At 35.7% G+C, this 20,073-nt stretch overlaps 1 protein-coding gene across 12 annotated transcripts in view; it reads right to left on the bottom strand.

The window, feature by feature from the left end:
* CFAP69 (cilia and flagella associated protein 69) overlaps nt 1–20,073 on the bottom strand; it is a 56,879-nt gene that overhangs the window by 32,737 nt on the left and 4,069 nt on the right. For 3 of the 12 annotated variants that reach the window (XM_013979666.3, XM_084976970.1, XM_005667581.4), the window contains exons 2-6: nt 14,521–14,580; nt 12,569–12,634; nt 9,633–9,742; nt 6,721–6,797; nt 3,550–3,648 (exon numbers count right to left, since the gene is read on the bottom strand). In XM_013979666.3, coding sequence (XP_013835120.2) covers nt 3,550–3,648; nt 6,721–6,797; nt 9,633–9,742; nt 12,569–12,634; nt 14,521–14,580 — 412 coding nt within the window. Of the gene's footprint in view, nt 1–3,549; nt 3,649–6,720; nt 6,798–9,434; nt 9,537–9,632; nt 9,743–12,568; nt 12,635–14,520; nt 14,581–20,073 lie in introns of all 12 variants that reach the window. The other 9 variants (XM_013979667.3, XM_084976965.1, XM_084976966.1 and 6 more) reach the window with 6 other exon arrangements.

Here is a 20,073-nt window from a genome sequence, read left to right as displayed (position 1 = left end):
ATAACCAATGCAAAAATAAATGGGCATGGCTGTGTTCCAATAAAAGTTTATTTACAGAGGGCTGATTTTGGCCTGGGGTCCATAGTTTGCTGATCCCTGGTGTAGCATCTGAAATAAGACCACAAATTTGGAGGCATATCTTAAATTCTAAAAAATGGGAGTTCCTTCTGTGGTGCAAGGGGTTAAGAATCCAACTGCAGTGGCTCAGCTATGGCTTGGATTCAGTCCCTGGCCCAGGAACTTCCACATACCATGGGTGTGGCCATAAATAAATAAATAAATATGTGTGTGTGTGTGTGTATAAAATATATAATCAATACATATATCTCTCCATAAAGGAAAGTGCACGATTACAAATACTAAATGTTTTTAAGTCAATGCATTACTTTAGTGTTTTCAAGGGACCAGAATTATGTACTTTGCAATGACATAAGAGGTGAAAATGTACCACTGTTTTGATAAATGCTAGAGAATATAATAATTTTTTGAGGAAATTTGATTCTTGGCAACATATTTTATAAGAATCCTTTTCTGCTTCAGTTCCTATAAGAAATACCACCTCTGAATGCTCCCTCCAAAAAAATAAAAAAATAAAATAAAAAAGAAACACCATCTCTCCTTTGATACAACTGCACAGGTGCCTGACCAACTACACTGAACTAGAGAGATTAGGAGTTCCCATCGTGGCTCAGCAGAAACGAATCTGACTAGGAACCATAAGGTTGAGGGTTCGATCCCTGGCCTTGCTCATTGGGTTAAGGATCCAGCATTGCCATGAGCTGTGATGTAGGTTGCAGATGCGGCTTGGATCTGGCGTTGCTGTGACTGTGGTATAGGCTGGCAGCCATAGCTCTGATTCAACCCCTAGCCTGGGAACCTCCATATGCTGTGGGTGCAGCCCTAAAAAGCAAAACAAACACAAAAACAAAACCACAAAAACAAAACAAAACAACAACAAAAAACTAAAGAGATTAAATACACAGCAGAGGGCACCTGCTTACCTGAGATGCAGCTATTGTCTCTCTTAGTGATATACTTTACCTCCTGACCTCTGGATCTTTGAGATCAACTAGATTCGACTTTGCCATAGTTCTGAGATATCTGTCAGCTTTGTTTTCTTTCTTTCTTTTCAGTGCCACGCCTGCAGCATATGGAAATTCTCAGGCTAGGGGTCAACTTGGAGCTGCAGCTGCCAGCCTACACCACAGCCACAGCAACACGGGATCCCAGCCTCATCTGCGAACTATGCCACAGGCTCATGGCAACACCAGATCCTTAACCCACTGATCAAGGCCAGGGATTGAATCCACAACCTCAGGGTTACTAGTCGGGTTTGTTACTGCTGAGCCATGATGGGAACTCTGTCAGTTTATCTTATCTTTCTGAATCTACTCTTCAGCCCTGGACAAGGCCCTGTCCATTCTTCTGATGGGTTCTCTATGACATGTCCTAGTTACTCATTTTAGGTATTCAAAAAGTATAAGGAGGAAACCAAAAATTGCATAATTTCACCATCCAGAGATAACAACATTAACATTCTTGCATATTTCTTACTGATATCTTCATGTATATAATTTTAACAATATATTATATGAAGAATTTTACATTCTATTGCAGCCTTTAAACAATCTAAGCCTTTTCTCATCCTATAAAATATTTCCCCAATTCATGATTCTTATTTGCACAATAGTCCATCATATGCATGGACCAAAATGTACTTTATATTTATTGTATCTTCGTATATCAAGTTTGTATTTCTATAGAAGGATATTGTAATATTAAGGCTTATGGACCTGATTCCTGTGTCCAGGCCTATGTCTTTTACAGTTGCTCTGCTGAGTACTTTCAGCTGTAATACCAGATATCCAGCCACACCCATCACCTGAAACCAACTGTGTGATGGCTAGCTAGTAAGAGCATTGTCTAAGTTTCCTAATTTTCAGAGTCTGATCAAATTAACATCAGCCTCACTTCTCTGCAGCTTAACTCCTCTGTCTTGTCTTATACAACATTTGCTTCCCTTTGTTTCAATCTTTAAAAGTTAGCCGATATATTGCCAAAGTAACCCTAAGCTGGTGCTCTTAATTCCATCCTCTTATGCTTTCTTTGGGAATTTTCACCCTCCCATTTTCCACGTACTAATTTCTTGTTTCTCTGCCTATAGGGGAAAACTTCATTTTACCCTGTCCTAAAAATTATAAACAACAACAAAACCAAATATGTTTCTTTGATTTTGCTACCATTTGAGTTGTTCTCTATCTTCCTTCTTTTTTCTTATCCATCTGATCTTAAAATATAAGTCTGCATTCACTGCCTCTACCCCCTCAGTACCACTGCCTCTATCCTCACAATGCTTTCATTCTTTAGTCCTGTATCTGCTTTGACCACTTTATGGCAAAAGATCTGCCAAAGATGAACAACTTTTCAGATACCACATCAGCTGGTATTTCCATTCCTCAATTAGAGGAGCCTCTATATATCTGACACTGAGACCACTTCTTCCTTCATCAAATATTTCATTCATTGGCAAACAAGACATGGCGGTCTTTAGCTTTTCATTCTCCTCTTTGAAACTTCTTTTACTGCCAATTTCTCTGGATTTTTTCCCCCCAAATCTCAATATGGGCACTCTCTGTGTTTCTATTTTGGTCCCTTGCCATTAAATGCTTTATCTCTTGGAAAATTCAATCCTTGATGGGTTTCAATTTTCATCTCTGTTTGAGTGAATTCCAAACCTGTGTTTCTAGTCTCTGCTTTTAGTATCCAGCATCTACTATTTAGCAAATGCTTCTGCCTGTTTATTTCATCAATAGCTCAAATCTGACAGTTAATAATCTTTTTATTTATTTCTCTACTTCAGATGTCTTCCCTTTTTCCCAGAGTCATAAATGATCTTTTTTTTTCTACCAGAGCCTTATTGCCACGTATCGTAAGAACATATAACTTTAAAAATATATTTAATATCTTCTCTCCTTTCCTAGATTGATTATAAATTACAGAAACTATGAAGGTAGGAAGTATGTCCTAAAACATTACATCCCCCACATTGCAAGTGCCCCCTCTTGATAGTACCCACTTCAGCGTGACTCACTTTATCGTTATATGTTTAGACTCTTAGCTCTAGCATGCAGAACTCCTTTCTCAACCATGGTGGACAATGTTATTAGCATTAGGAATTTAACATCTAATTGAATGGGACAGATATTATGAATAATTATAAAATGTTAGAAAATAATAAATAATATAAATAGTATTAAATAACTAACTAATAGTAATTATAATTAAACTAATTTGGGTATGACTTAAAATTCTGTCAGATATTAATTTTAGCATCACAATAAAATATCATGCAAATCTAAAGTTGAAGAAACATATGTAAATTTTTTTGTTTAAAAACGACTGAAGAGCTTAAGACTACCAAAAGAACCTGTTTTTGATGTGTTTCATTTATGATCCCACTGTGTCTTTCCAAGTTCAAAGGGAAATGAGACCGAATGTTCTGTTTTATAAAGACATAAATTATTACTGAAAGACTATTGAAAACTTTACCTGTAATATGCTTCTTTGGTGGTTCTGCATGATAAAAGTTAATAATACACTTACAAATTTGTATTCTCAATTCAGAACTCGGCATTTTCATTAAGTCACCTTCCAGAAAGATAAATAAATGCTATTTAATAACAGTGCCATAAGTTTATGTGCAAATTTAATCATAAAGTGTTAGTAACATGATTATTAAAAATAACCTCATCAGGAGTTCCCGTCGTGGCGCAGTGGAGACGAATCTAAGAACCATGAGGTTGTGGGTTCTATCCCTCTCCTTGTTTAGTGGGTTAGGGATCTGGCTTTGCCATGAGCTGTGGTGTGAGTTGCAGATGCGGCTCAGATCTGGCGTTGCTGTGGCTGTGGCGTAGGCTGGCGGCTAAAGCTCCAATTGGACCCCTAGCCTGGGAACCTCCATATGCCATAGCTGCGGCCCTCAAAAGACAAAAAAGACAAAAAAAAAAAAATCCTCATCAGAGATTCACCACTGGATCATGTAATTTTATATACACACACACACAAAACACCCTGGGATCTCTATCCTTATTTGGCCCCTCAATCAACTTAGCCTCTCCTTCTCAGGAAGAATGGTAAATAGTAGCATACCATTTATCTGGGACCAGATTGTCTAAAATTGAATCCTGGCTAGGCCACTTACTACATGTGTAAACTTGTGTCTTAGGTTTTCTCATCTATAAAATGGTATAATGGTATTTACTACTTTAACTAGTACTGTGAGAATGAAATAAGTTAGTATGAGAAAAGGACTAAGACTTTTTCTCCCTAAGTAGAGAGACTCTGATATGATACCTCAAATAATACATCGTTTGCTTAGAAAAGCTCCAAGGGAGCTCTACTTTTCAGTTTGCTGATAGACTGGAAGACAGCGAGTTTCTAGGCAGTCTTTGCCCTGCAGGTAATAGTTTTATGTTCCAGTTATTGTGGTGGGGATGGAGGATTGGGAGGATTCTTTTCCAGTCATATCTAAACAACTTCTGACTTGGCTTCAGCCTTCACTTCAAACTGGATTGTATTTGCTCTGGTGAAGTACTACAGGTATGATCCTCAGAAAATCTGAAAATGGTCTGTGGGTTTCTGGAAATGATCTGTGCCCTCTGGGAGCCTGAGGACAATTAGCACCTGAAGTGTCAGCTTCAGGACTTGAACCAGATCTGCTTGGATTCTCTGAGGGAAGGAGATAATTAGGTGTTCCCTGAGGACTTGCATTTTGCATTGGGCCTTGAATGATCTTCATCTCTGGGCATGGTCACTGAGTGCGGATGCCAAGCAGACAGAAGGAGGGAGCATGTAGGAAAGACTCATCCTGGCTTTTGGAGAATCTATCTCCAAAAGACAGCACTCAAAAAAAAAAAAAGTTTCAAGATTATTCTTTTCATTGTTTTGGACCCAACCTTTGAAGCTGAAAACTCACTATATTTTTTTTTTTTAAAATTAGGCAACAGGAATAACTAAACTTTTCCAACAAAACTAGCCAAATGTTCATGTTTATGGGAAATTCTAAGGTTTCTCATCTGCTTCTCCACCCTTTTAGTTCCTAATAAATTGAGATCATTTCTCATAGTTTCCTGTTTTATAATCTCAAGGCAGAGTACCAACTTTTTCCTTCCTGTGTTTCCAGAATCCTTTTTTTTTTTTTTCACATGACAAATCCTTTATTACTGTGCTTACAAGTGACATGGTTTACAGAAAACCAAATGTAATTAAATAACATTGAACTTGATCCAGAATCCTGCTTTTAAGTCAGAAATATCTATCATTTAGAAGAAAAAGTAATATAACTTATTAGAATATAGTAGAAACTGGAAATATCAGTAAAAATGAAGAGCCTTTGTTCAACACTTTATACTACAAAAATTATTTTAGTTTAAACTCATGTATCCAGCCATTAAAAAAAATAAGGGATAGAACAGTGGTACTTGCAGTAAGCAATCAGTAAAAGGAGTTCATTTTAAGCTAAGAGTTGATACTGCCCTCACAGTAATGTGTTCTGTTAGGCAGGCATTCAGCAAAGAGCTGAGTGACACGGTAAGAAACAGCCATGTAAGGGCCATGTAAGGGCAACAGAGGCATTTTTAAAATGTTATCAACCAAATCTACACTTTTTATCTATTAATACTATCATGTCCTCTTCTGGGTTGGCATCTCACTGTAAATTTCCATTGATGATAGAGATTCACAGAATTAAAGTTTCCCATTGGCTTCCAGCCTGCTTGCTTCATCTTATCTAACTCCCCATAGTTATTCTAATTTCCTTGACACCTTCTTTACCCACTTTAGGCCATAATAAGTTTTCCCAAAGTATCTACAGTTGAAGACTATGAAACTTATTTAGATATAAAAATGTTAGCGTCTATGTTAAACATTTTAAATACCTTTTAATTGCTAGTTTCTATCATCTTTCACTATGGAGTATAATGCTCAGAACAACTATTCAGGAAATATTTATTTTTTATTTGTTAGGGCAATTGTGTAGGTTTTATTTCTTCTACACAAAGACTTAATAAGTATAAATTTAATATAGGAGTTATTTTGGGAACATTCTGTCATGTAGGGGCTGATTCAAGGAGCTATAGTGTTTGATCTCATTTCTAGGAAATTATTATTTTCTTTCTTAGAAAATTGTGCAATTACCTAAATACAGTACCTGCATATTTTTGTATATAAAACACAAGCACCTTTATGTATACTATACTAAAGTTTCTAATATTCCACCATTTTATGATTTTAAGACTTCAAATTATTTAATGAATAATTTGGCCCCCAGTCAATCCTAGTATTCAGTTAGATTCAAGCAATTAGTTATTGGAGTTCAAAGTTTAAATCATTTTTGTGATTACTGAAAAAGAGGGACACATACTTCTGATTTACAAAAAATGGTAAACATTTCATTGAACTAAGTACATAACATCAAGACAAGTGCAAAGAAGTTTCCGCCAGTCCTTATACTTAATACTGTTGGTGTCATGAGACACCTGAGTGGAAGGCAATACAAAAATTATCACCAAGCACATTATGATTAATTCCCAACCAGAAAACAAGAGAGCCTAGATTTGGAGAAGTATTCTTAGTGAAACTTAGTGGAAGAAGTAATTCCTTGTTGTCAGTAGGGTCTATCGTTATGTTACACCTCTCTAGCTTAAGGAAATCTTTACTCACCCAGAAGTGCAATTGAATTAGCAGTATCTTCAGCATATGTTATTTCATCCGATACTTTCTTTTTCAAAAATGGCAAGCTTCAATAAGAATCAAGAATATACAAGTTATGTTTAATGAAGTCACTAATTGAAGCATCATTTGCAGAGTAGAGGAAAATTTCTAAAGATTAATATGAGGATAATATCCTATCCTTTAGCCCTGTAGAATCAACAAGTATCAAAAATATTTTTGTGTTTCTAACTAGCTGACCACAATAAAATAAAATAAGTTTGTAAAAATGAAGAGAGATGGACATAGAAGGCCAGGGTTAAAAAGCCATCTTGCAATACTACCTTAAAAAAAAAAAAGAAAGAAAGAAAGAAAGAAAGAAAGAAAGAAAGAAAGAAAGAAAGAAAGAAAGAAAGAAAGAAAGAAAGAAACCTTAAGAATCCCTTCTCTCTGCAGGCAAAATAATAATAGATTTTACCTGCAAAATTAGGAAGACATTGAAGAATTCGATACAAATCACAGATTGAGGCTTACTCATAACTTAAAGGCTATTCAAAGGCTTTTTCTAACATTTTTGAAACTCTGGTTAATAGATCAAGGGTCTATTTGTTCTTATAGGTCAGTGACCTTTCACTTAGTAACTAGATGAGTTACCATCCACAAAATAATAAATATACTTTTTGAGACACTAAAGAATTCAAGTTAACAAATATTAATTATATTAGAAAAATATTTCACAGCTAATATGACCAAAGTTATTTGAAAATAATTAATTTACAGATTACAAAGTACAGGGCACTTGAACCTAGGTCACTAGTATAAATGTCAGAGGAGAGATAAAAGTCACTTATTAAATATAAAATATACACTATTTTGGCATTTTAAGAGTTCAGATCTTATATATGGGACTTTTAATTCATGTTTTTCAAGACAAATTAACCAAGTGGTTGAAAAACAGCACTTAGAACTATAACATACATGTAGATGTATATAGGTCAATTGGAATTAAAAGATAGTTTAAGGGCAGAGTATGAAAAGGACAATTTTATAAATGCCATAGAGGTTCATTTCTAGTGTTTGTTAGAATTTTTCATTTGAAATTAGTAGTTTATTACTTGTTATCCAGCTCACTGTTGCATCTCTCAAGGGAAGAATGCTAAATCTAGTTGTCCTTGTCCTCAAATTTTTACCTTTTTTTTTTTTTTAACCAAAGGAAACAATCTAAAAGATAGAGTATTGGAAGAGTTTTCCACCAAAAATTTTATGAAAAAAATAAGCATTATGCTTCTGATGTACTGAGAAAAACATTCTACTTAGAGTCCAAAACAGAGGGCTTGATTTTATTTTTCTATTTTCAATGTTTTTTCTCCCAAAAAAGTCCTGAAAAGGGAATTGAGTGAGGGTGTGGTGCAGAAAAATGCAGGATAAAAGTAGAAATTAGGAAAGTAAAAAAGAAAAATAACTTGAGTAATTATGAAATATGAAGGAAAATAAAGAGTGCAATTCAAAAAGATTTATCATATTTTGCCATGAAACATTCAGTCACAGCCTTCATAGAGAGCCAGTTCTTGGTGGACATCTGTAGGAACAATGATGTTGCAACTAAAACATACAAAACCTGGTGTTCTAGGATTTGCAGTGTCAAAATTTGTTTTTTGGGTTTTTTTTTTTTTTTTTTTTTTTTTTTGTCTTTTTAGGATCACATCCGGGCGTATGGAAGTTCCCAGGCTAGGGACTGAATTTGAGCTACAACTGCCAGCCTACACCACAGCCACAGCAATGCCAGATCCTTAACCTACTGAGCAAGGCTAGGGATCGAACCTGTGTCCTCATGGTTGCTAGTCAGATTCGTTTCCGATGAGCCAGGATGGGAACTCCACAGTGTCAAAATTTGAAAGTGTTCTACATAATACAATCTCACATCAGCATAACAATAATTGCCAATTAGTACATTAAGGTTCCTTTAGAGCACCAGGGCAAGAATTTATTTCTTTATTTTTCATGGTCTGTGTTAAAAAGTAAGGTGTGGTAAGGGCATTCAAAAAATGGTTTTTGACTATTTGTTCTGATACCAAAAAACTTAAATGTATTTAGTTATAAAACTGTAAATATTATTGCTGCTAAATCTGAAAGTGAGAGATAAACCTACCATGTGTCTTACTAATTCTATTATTTATAGAATTATAACTATTTAAAACACACTATTTAAAAAGTTAAATTGGTAGAAAGGTTTAGGTTAAATTGTCAGAAAAGTTTATTCCTAGTTTAAGAAATTTCCTCTACTATGTTATATTGAAATCTACAAACATATTTTGATACATATCTTGATTAGCCACTATGTGGTAGCAATGAAGCAAAAAAATATTCCCAGTTCCCCCAAAATGGTTGGGAAAACAGCAGTACAGAGGATGGAATATATAAATTCTGACTTCTGACTTTTATAATTCTGACTTCTAGTTTACATTTTGAAATATATTTACCAAAATCAATTGATAAGACATTCTTTATTCAGATTTGGAAGATCAAATAAACCATGACACAGAACCCAGTATGTCTTTGAGAGTCAAGTTTTCTAAAGAGATGGAAAAAACTAGATAAAAACTATTAAGTACTCCCATAAGTTTCTACAAAGATTCTCTAAAAATATTAAAATTTCTTGGTGTTATCTCACATTAATCATTCGCTTGAGAGCAATTTATTATGAGAAAACATTTTAATATACTTACAGTTTAATCTCTTGTGGCCAACCCTACAATAAGATGGACTAACTTTGAGATAACAGCTGCTGGAATCAAGTGACCAAGTCAAGTTTCTTGAGTTCTATATCACTTTGTCATACCATAAGGCATAATATTTTTGTAATATAAAATAAACATGAAATACTGCATGCTAATGTAAAATAAAGTTTAAAAAAACCAACTTACCTACATAATTTTAGGATATTAAATGCAGGTTCTAGAAAATGGGGCTGTTTTTTAATTTTTCCTGCACACAGATTCAGAATTTTAAATATTCGTGCTAAATCTCTTAGGGGCTTGAATATTTTTAGTTAAGAAATAAAATTAAGACTTTTGTTAACATATTCTTTATAATAATTCTGCAAGGAAAGTCTACAGAATCCTATCCATCTTGATAATGTGGTTGACCCTGTTTTAATTATACTAATTTTGAAATGTAAAAAGGAAAACTTAGAAACATGTTTAAGGACTATTACTTAATTTTTGTCTCAATAACCTCTTATCCAAATTATTTTTTATTATTTTTTTTCCTCTTACCATACCTTTAGAATTTGATTACCAACTACTGCACCATGTATTTAGTTGAATAATAATTTATTATTGGTAATAATAACACACTGAAAAAATTAACTTAATGACTCAATTATACCCTTTCTCCCCACCCATCCGCATACAAAATATAAACTGTTTGGGAATAAGCAAACCAAACCTCCCTTACTTTCTGCATTACGTTGTTAACATAACTCTGGTGCATTTTCTTTTCTTTCTTTCTTTCTTTCTTTCTTTCTTTTTTTTTTTTTTTTTTTTTTTTCAGGTGCAGCATATGGAAGTTCCCTGGCTAGGTGTTGAATTGGAGCTATAACTGCTGGCCTATGCCAGAGCCACAGCCATATGAGCTATGTCTGGGACCTACACTGCAGCTCATAGCAGTGCTGGATCTCTAACCCACTGAGCAGGGCCAGGGATCAAACTCACATCCTTATGGACACTACTTGGGTTCTTAACCCACTAAACCACAACAGGAACTCCACTCAGGTACATTTTCATGTTTTGAGGTTTAAATTTGTTGAGATTTTATTTTATTTAAAACTAGTTCCTGAAAAGAAAAAAAAAAACCTAGTTTTTTAAATTAAAGTATGGTTGATTTACAATATTCCTTCAATTTCTGCTGTATATCACAGTGACCCAGTCATACATATATATATATATATATATATATATTCTTTTTTTATACTGTCTTCCATCATGGTCTAAATCAAGAGATTGGACATAGTTCCCTGTGCTGTATAGAGCACCCCATTGCTTATCTATTCTAAATGTAATAGTTTGCATCTACCAACCGTAAACCCCCCATCTATCCCAATCCCTCCCCCCTCCCCTCTGGCAACCACAGGTCTGCTCTCCATGTCTGTGATCTGTTTCTATTTGGCAGATAGAATCATTTGTTCCATATTTTAGATTCCACCTATAAGAAATATCATATGGTATTTGTCTTTCCCTTTCCAACCTACTTCATTTAGTATGAGAATCTCTAGTTGCATCCATGTTGTGCAAATGGCATTATTTTGTCCTTTTATGGCTGAAGTAATATTCCATTGTATAGGAATGCAAAATATACCCTCTGTAGATCTTCAGGTAAAAGCACTTTTTTATTTTACCTATTTAAAAAACCCATCTGGTACATAAATAAATTTCACAGATTTTGTTTTATAGTTAAGAGAACATGGTAGCTGTGACTTGCACTTCTTAACTGAATCTGATTACTTCTAGTCTCTTTCTAGGAGCTTCTTAGGAAAAGATGGGAGAACTGGATATATTAGAAATACACACCTCAATTAATTTCCTAGAGAAATGACTTCTAAGTTAGATACCTCTCTAACTTAACTTCGCTTTATGTTTCATAACCTCTAAAGCCAGCCTACTAAAGGCATTCAGAAACAGAGCCATTACCACCAACTCTCTAACCAACAGAAGAAAAAATATTGGAGGTATTGAATTATGAGGTTAAGATTGGAAATCAGTTGCTAGCACACTTTCTTTCCTGGCTACCAGTAAATAGTGCATGATATCCACGAGCCCTCAGGTAACTGGCTGACCCAACAAATCTATATAAAATAAAGCTAAAATAAGATAAGAAAAGAATTAGATACAATCATAAGGCACATTTCCCTGAATGGGAGGCTTAAGGTGTTTTGAAATACTAAAACAAGATAATATTAGAGACTGATATCTTCTTTAGACCAGGCTGGACAACTGTTGGAGATTATTTAGATCAATACTACTTAAGGTGTGATCAGTGGACCATGCCAGTTCTGCAATTGTATGTTACCAGTAAGTGGAAAAATGATTACAGAAAGTGAGAGCTTCCTGTGACAGTTTCATTGCATTTTACCATAGCATATATGTGCAAATGTTAACAACAACAACAACAACAAACTGGTTCTTAAGCACCGATAGTTTTGAGACACTGGTTCCTATGATGTTCTGATCGGAGTGGTATATTCACTGTGGATAGTATATTTATAGAATGTTGTTTCTCAGATTAGCAAGCACTTGCACATACATCATTTCATCTAGTCTTCCTAGCAACCTCATGAGGGGCTATCATCCCTATTTCATGAGGGTGGAAAAGTTAAGAAACTTACCGACAGTGCAAATACTCAAGTAAATTGATAGAAACAAGACTCTTAGTCCTCCTAAATATATCCACTGTCTCTCTGAGTCTATAGAAACTGACACTATCTGCTCAGTTAATACTGTACTATACTGTTTCTTCAATTGTACATTCTCTGATAGAAAATATAATTTTGTGGAAGTTCCCATTGTGGTGCAGAGGAAACGAATCTGGCTAGTATCCTTGAGGACGCAGGTTAGATCCCTGGCCTTGCCCAGTGGGTTAAGGATCCAGTGTTGCTGTGAGCTGTGGTGTAGGTGGCAGATGTGGCTGGGATCCCGTGTTGCTGTGGCTCTGGCGTACCCGCAACCTCATGGCTCCTAGTCGGATTCGTTAACCACTGCGCCACGACGCGAACTCCCAATTGTGTTGTTTTAAGGTGCAAAGTTTGTGGTAGTTTATTACAGCAGCAATGGGAAACAAACATACACATATAAGTAAAGGATACAAGTCCATTCTGATAACACTGCACCACTTTCTTGACAGATATAAGTTGTTTATCTTCTAAATCATCCTAAAACAAATTATCTATTTTAGTTCTTTTATGCTATTAATTCTGTTGAGATTTTAAAATTTTTCCTTAATGTAAAAAGAAAGTAGACATGTTATCAAGTAATTCTTATATTACTATATTACAGTGTAAGCATTGTAAAATGTTTCCTCAAACAGTGAAGGTAAAAATAAACTACTATTTACATTTGAATAGGAAATTGTGAATTAAAACTAGGTTAACATAAAGTTAGTAACTGTTTCCAGAAATATATTAATAATACCAAAGTTTTATGTTGAGCATTTTTCTATGCCATGTACCATTTAGCACTGTATATGCATGCCATCTCATTAATCTTCAAAACAACCCTATTAGGAAGGTACTTTTACTATCTCTCTTTTCCAGAATAGGAAACTCAATCTTAAACACTAAGTAGTTATCCAAAATCACACAGCTAATAAATGGTGATGGTAGAAGTCAAATTTGGCAATCTGACTCCAGAAATTGTATTTTTAACCTCTAAAATATGTCCAATGCAATGGCTCAAACTGTCTTTGGCCAATTAAAACAAAACAAAGCAAAACAAAACAAAAACCTGTATAGTGATGCATTTTCATCACTAAATCACTCTGTCCTTTTAACCCTCTTAAATTGTTTGTGAGAAGCTATAGAATATATATATATACCTATATATCCATAGATATATAGATATGCATTGTATTTATTTATTTATTTATTTATTTATTTATTTATTTTTGCCTACCCTTATTTAACAGCTAGTAGGAGCATCATGTAGTTGGATTTCCTTTTTTAAAAACTGCAGATATAGGAGGTTCCCATCGTGGCGCAGTGGAAACAAATCGACTAGGAACTATGAGGTTTCGGGTTTGACCCTTGGCTTCGCTGGGTTAAAAATCCAGCGTTGCTGTGAGCTGTGGTGTAGGTGGCAGACACTGCTTGGATCTGGCCTTGCTGTGGCTGTGGCTGTGGTGAAGGCCGGCAGCTGTAGCTCCAATTCAATCCCTAGCCTGGGAACCTCCATATGCTGTGGGTGCAGCCCTAAAAAGCAAAAAAGAAAAAAAAACCCTTCCGATATATTCACAATTAAAAATAACTTTCACGATAACCATAGCCAATTAAAAATACATTATTCTTATAAAGACATCATTTTGTGTTTTTTCTTCTGTGTAAAAATGTAGAGACTAAAAAATGTTAAAACAATGACTAAATTTTTGTGCCTGCTAAACACAGGACATTGTTTTGATTTGTTCCACTATGATCAGCCCATTTCCCACTTATTGAAAGTATGCAGACTTCATCCTGCAGTAATTTTATAGTGTATACTGGCTTTTTTAGGCATTTAGTCAATTCTTGAATAGTATTAGGAGGGTGTTCTGTAAACAGGTATGCATATGCATTTATTATCCTTTCTCTCAATGCCTAAACTCTCAATTTTGAATCTTGTATCATTATTTTCATTACATTCAGTATGAGTTCTCTCAAAATAAATTACTTATGACTGTGTATGTGTATGTATATATCCTGATTTTATATCAGAAAATTTTAAATACTGCATTGTGATACTTTTTCTACCTTTGTGCTCATATCCTACATAATAATAAGCAATTAACAGAGTCTACATGAGTCTTTCTCTACTTCTATGATTCCTTCTGTTTATATCTACCATTGATCTGTCCATCCCATGAAACCCAAATCTATTCTTTTCCAGCTTCCCTACTAGGCTAAATATAAATACTAAATTTAAACAGTCCTTCCATATAAGACATATACTATTTGAAATGTTTTCAACAAAAGGAGAGAAATGAGTATTACATTTAAGGGAATACATTTTACTTTCAAGGAAATCACAGTTTCTAAGTGAAATAGAGAAATATTTTCTCAAACCTTACTTCATCAGTCTCTTCAAGGAGTTTGATGACACGATTTAGGTCCATAGACTTGAAAACACCCTAAAAAATATAAAACACATAGTATTCTACATCATAAGAATCAATAAATCACATCAAACACACTATTTTTATATATCATCTCTTGGTAATATGACAAAAAGTGAGGGGAGAATGAAAAGCAGATGAGACTTGAGTAAATAAATTTGGGAGTTTTAAAAAAAAAGTAACCTCTTGAATTCTAGTATTATAATCAATCTTTCTTTCTTTTCTTTCTTTTTTTTTTGCTTTTTTAGTCCCACACCTGTGGCATAAGGAGTTTCCCAGGCTAGGGGTCAAATTGGAGTTGCAGCTGCCGGCCACAGCTACAGCTACATCAACGCAGGATCTGAGCCCAGGTCTGTGACTTACACCACAGCTCACAGCAACACCGTATCCTTAGCCCAGTGAGCAAGGCCAGGGATCGAACCTACATCCTCATGGATACTAGTTGGGTTTGCTAGCACTGAGTCACAGTGGGAACTCCTATCTTATAACCTTATTGTCTTTAAATTTCATTAGGCCCCCAGGGCCCAAGGGAACATCTGGAATATTAGTACTTCCATGCTTTGAAGAATAAAAATGATCTCATTCATACATGTTTCATAGTTCATTCATACGCATGACACTGAGTTTGCTTATGCAGATACCCATAAGACGAGCTTCTAAACCATAAGTAGGAGATTGCCTTCCTGAACTAGACACCTTTTCTCCCAGAAGTCTTACCCTCGTCCATATTAGAAAACAGGAACTGCCAAGTTCTACAGATTTTACTTTTTATATATTTCCTGAGCCCATTCCTTCTTAATGATTTATTCACTTCTCATCTCTCACTCGGTTGTGAAGCTTTCCTACTGTTCTCCCTGCCTCTGCTCTTGCACCCTTAAACACCATCCTCTACCTTTTGGTCAGAACAGTAAAACCCAAATCTGAGCACAACACGTCTAAGTCATTCAATGACTCTCCACTAATGCCCTCACCCCCTCCTCTGTTTTCATTTATGTTGTTACACTTCTATTCCTCTCCTTGGTTAACCCCCGCCACAGGTCCTTCAAGACAGGCTCAGATGTTGCCACACCAAGGGATGAAAAAGATACAACAAATGTCCCTCCTCTATGCTCCCAAGCACCCTGAGCATAAAGCCATTGCAATGCTAGTCACCTTATTCTAAAATGGTTTACTCCTCATCCCCTATTGCACCCTACCCCAAAGTTCACTGGAAGGCAAGGACTTTTGTTTTCTGGCCCTCCCAGCACCAAACACTGGGCCTGACAACCTTATTTACAGGTAAATGGGGAAGGAAACAGGAGGTGTTATCATCCAAAGTTTAAGTATTTATGATGATACAGAAATCTCCAAATTCTAACTGCAGTTTTGGTTGTATATATCTCAGGGATTAATGATTTGCAGCATGGCATCTTCTTTAATTCAAATGATATATCAATATTGCTACTCCCATTATATGAGTGAAGCTATCCCAATCTTGTTTGTTTCCTTCTTCCCAGCTATCCTGCTTTCACATTTATTTCTACTTTAAAATAACTGTTTGGAGAATTCCCATTGTGGCTCAGCGAGTTAAGAACCCACTAGTATCCATGAGGATGCGGGTTTGATCCCTGGCCTTACTCAGTGGGTTAAAGGATCCCATGTTGCCGTGATACGGCTTGAATCTGGTGTTGCTGGAGCTGTGGTGTAGGCAAGCAGCTGCAGCTCCAATTCAACCCCTAGCCTGAGAACTTCCATATGCCACAGGTGAGGCCCTAAAAAGACAAAAACAAAAAACCTGCAAAGACGATGTAATGATAATATAAAAAAATTCAAAAAGAAAAATTCCTTCTTATTGTCCAAATATATCTTTTTAGCATATTATTTTCTGTTATATATATTTATTTTTATATTTTATTTTCTGTTTTTGTTTAATGTATAAATAAGTACTTTTCATAATTTCACTTAACGCTACTGCTATTGTATATTCTGATTTTTAAATCCGTAATAGATACCTTTCTATATTTCTATATAGTCATTCTTTCACTGCTTCGTGAGTCTAGAATTTCCTTTCACAATTAAAAACTCATATGTTCTGATCTCAAGAAACATCTTTCAAAAACAATTTTCAGTTAAGCATTCTAACTTTAAGTCTGTAGAATAAGTATCTGAGTGAGCTTATTTACTCAATATGATTTTTACTTTAAAAATTATCAATCAAAAAGCATTTATTATATACTGGTATTAACAATTACCATTAAAATTGTTACATCTTACTGTTAAATTGTTTAAATTATTAAATTTACTGTTACAAAAATTTTTGATAAATATAATTTTGCCTTTTTAGATTTGGGGATTTAATAGTACCATCTGTCACTACCTCAGTTGTCTTTTTTCTTCCTGTGTTCTCAGAGAAATAAATATATATAACGAGTTCTTATTTTCCGATTTTCTGATGTTGTCTTTGAGGATTGGAAAAGATATTGAAAGGGAATGTCAGTGCAGAATTTTCCTTTTGTCTTTTTAGGGCCATATCCTCGGCATATGGAGGTTCCTAGGCTAGGGGGTCCAATCGGAGCTATAGCCTCCATCCTATGCCAGAGCCACAGTAACTCGGGATCCGAGCTGTGTCTGCAACCTACACCACAGCTCATGGCAACGCTGGATCCTTAATCCACTAAGTGAGGCCTGGGATTGAACCTCCATCCTCATGGATATTAGTTGGGTTTGTTAACTGCTGAGCCACAATGGGAACTCCAGAATTTTCTTTTTAATACTTGTATATATCATCAGAATTTTTTTCCCCCAAATGACCAGGTATAGCTTTTATAAGAAATAGAGAGTAGTAAAGATTAAAGCACAAATTTATCTTGTATTACCTTAAATTTGTCTTATTATCATTTCATGTTACTCTTGCTTGGCATATGTTACATTTTTAATATTTCTCCCTCTCTCTTTCCCTTAGCCTTTTCCTCCTAATAATATTTATAATTAGCTTCTACATTTCAGAAATGCTGGTGAGGGAAACACATTGCCCTGACTTCAAGCACTTATCAGTCTGGCATGATATGTAAAGAATATAGATAACATGCTACAAAATGCTTCAGAGATGCCCAGAGGCGTGCTCTGGAACTGTATAGAAGAGGGACAGAATGGCATGGGGAGGAGGGATGGGAATCTGGGGCAGCTTCTGAAAGAAGTAATCTGCATGAAGAGGTGTGAGACTGAGTAGGATTTGTGAGATGAACTGGAGGTTTGAGAGATGGAGCACATGTGAAGGCCCAGAGGCAAGAGAAAACATGAATCATTCAGTAGGTTGGAGAGGAGAGTACAGAGACCAGTGGCTAAAGATAATACTGATAGTGTAAGTAGAGTAAGTTATTATTCAAATCATGAATAATAACCATGCTGATAATAACAATGATAGGTGATGGCCAAAACTTATTAGACAATGTCTATTTCCAGGTATGGGTGTAAGCAATTTAAGTTAATTTACTAACTGAATTCTCTGAGGTAAATACCATTTTTAACTCCATCTTACAGACAACCTTGTATTCCGTGGTAAGTATTGTCAGAATCTATTGAATGGTTTGAGAAACTGGATATAAAAACAGATAATGGGAGGTCCTGTTGTGGCTCAGTGATAACAAAACCGACGAGTATCTATGAAGATATGGGTTCGATCCCTGGCCTGGCTCATTGGGTTAAGGATCTGGCAGTGCTGTGAGGTGCGGTGTAGGTTAAGGATTTAGCATTGTCACTTTAGCAGCCTGGGTCACTACTGTGTGGTGAAGGTTCCATCCCTGGCCTGGGAACTTCCACACTCCCTTGTTCAACCAGCATAATTTCTGGGGATTCATGTAAGCTGTTGTGTATTACTAATGGTTCTTTACTTTTTGTTGCTGAGTATCTGAGATGTTTTATTTGTTTTTTAAAAAGCTGAAGCAAATATGGCTAAAATGTTAAAATTAAACAAAGCTAGATAGTTAAAAAACAAAAAACAAAAGAAAGAAAAGAAAAGCATCAAGGGGGCAGAATCTGCAGGATCTAATGAGTGATTTGATTTTGTAGGAAAGAGGATGACTGTTCAAGCTGAGGAGTAACATCAGTGGTGGTATCATTTGCTGAGACAGACAGGGACGCTCGAGGAAGAGGCTTGTGTTATGGCTGGAGGTGAGTTAAATTTGGGGCAAACATTTCTATTTTTTTTTTTTTTTTTGTCTTTTTGCCATTTCTTGGGCTGCTCCCACGGCATATGGAGGTTCCCAGGCTAGGGGTCCAATCGGAACTGTAGCCACCGGCCTATGCCAGAGCCACAGCAACATGGGATCCGTGCCGCATCTGCAACCCACACCGCAGCTCACGGCAACACCAGATCGTTAACCCACTGAGCAAGGGCAGGGACCAAACCAGCAACCTCATGGTTCCTAGTCAAATTCGTTAACCACTGCGCCACAACGGGAACTCCTGGGGCAGACATTTCTAAATCACAAGCTTAACGTAATAATTGAAACAGTCTTGGTAAGTGAGATCACACAAGCAAAGTGTAAAGCAAACAACATACAAATGTAAATATAAAAATAATTTCTGTTATTATCATCATAGATGTTTATGGAGTAATTGTAAAAACATTTAACAAAATCTTTTAAGATGAAAAGCTTAGTAAACGGCTTTGAAGAAAAGTAGACCTTCACTTACTTCAAGTATGAACTTTTTTTTCCCACACTACCAAGGAACATTTCAAAGGTGAAAAATCCTGCTTCTTTGATACTTAGTTATCAGGAAAGGAATTAACATTTATTTTGGTCCATTTATGTGTCTGGTGCTTTATATCTTAATTAACCCTCAAATCTACCATATGAAGTTATCATTATTATCCTTGTTGAAACTAAGGCCCTGATATCTAACCTGCCAAGGTCATGTAGCTCGTATATGGGCTAGCAGAGCTGTCTGATGCGGGAACACTGGTTCTTTGCACCTAGTTTTCTGCCTGACTCCTTAACTGACCACAGAGGTTACTTCTAGCAATTACTCCAAAGCTGGGGTAGGCACATTAAGGACATAGTTCATGGTAGGATCACAGACAGTGGAAGGATATGACATCGACTAGCATATTGTGTAGATTCTCAGAGGGAAAGCAAATTTGGGCAAAGAAGCTCAGCCTTGATTCCTATGCAAGTCAACTAATCACAATCATATAATTACTCTACAAATATTATTGTGTGCCTCCACTGTGTCAGACATTGTTGTACATGCTAAAGATATGGTTTTTAATAAAACACACAAAATCTTCTGCTTTCATAAAGAATTGATACACTTTGGGGGGGAACAATAAGTTATATAGTGTCATGCAAGAAATGGGAGTAGAAGGTGCTAGAATGCTCAAGCTTTGGTCAGCAAAAGACTCACAGAATGGGTAACATTTCAGCTAAGTCTTGAAGAAGGTAAGGGAACAAGCCATGAATATCAGGGGAAAAAAATTCCAGCAAGTGAGCACAGCAAGAGCAAAGGACTTTAGGCATGGTATAGCCG

This window comes from Sus scrofa, chromosome 9 (genome assembly GCF_054392235.1).
Source record: "Sus scrofa isolate SSC_HxYL_T2T_F1_AM1 chromosome 9, Sscrofa_HxYL_maternal_Yorkshire_Landrace_v2.0, whole genome shotgun sequence".
NCBI lineage: Eukaryota > Metazoa > Chordata > Mammalia > Artiodactyla > Suidae > Sus > Sus scrofa.
The sequence above is the reverse complement of the archived record's forward strand: the minus strand, read 5'-3'. Positions and strand labels throughout refer to the sequence as shown.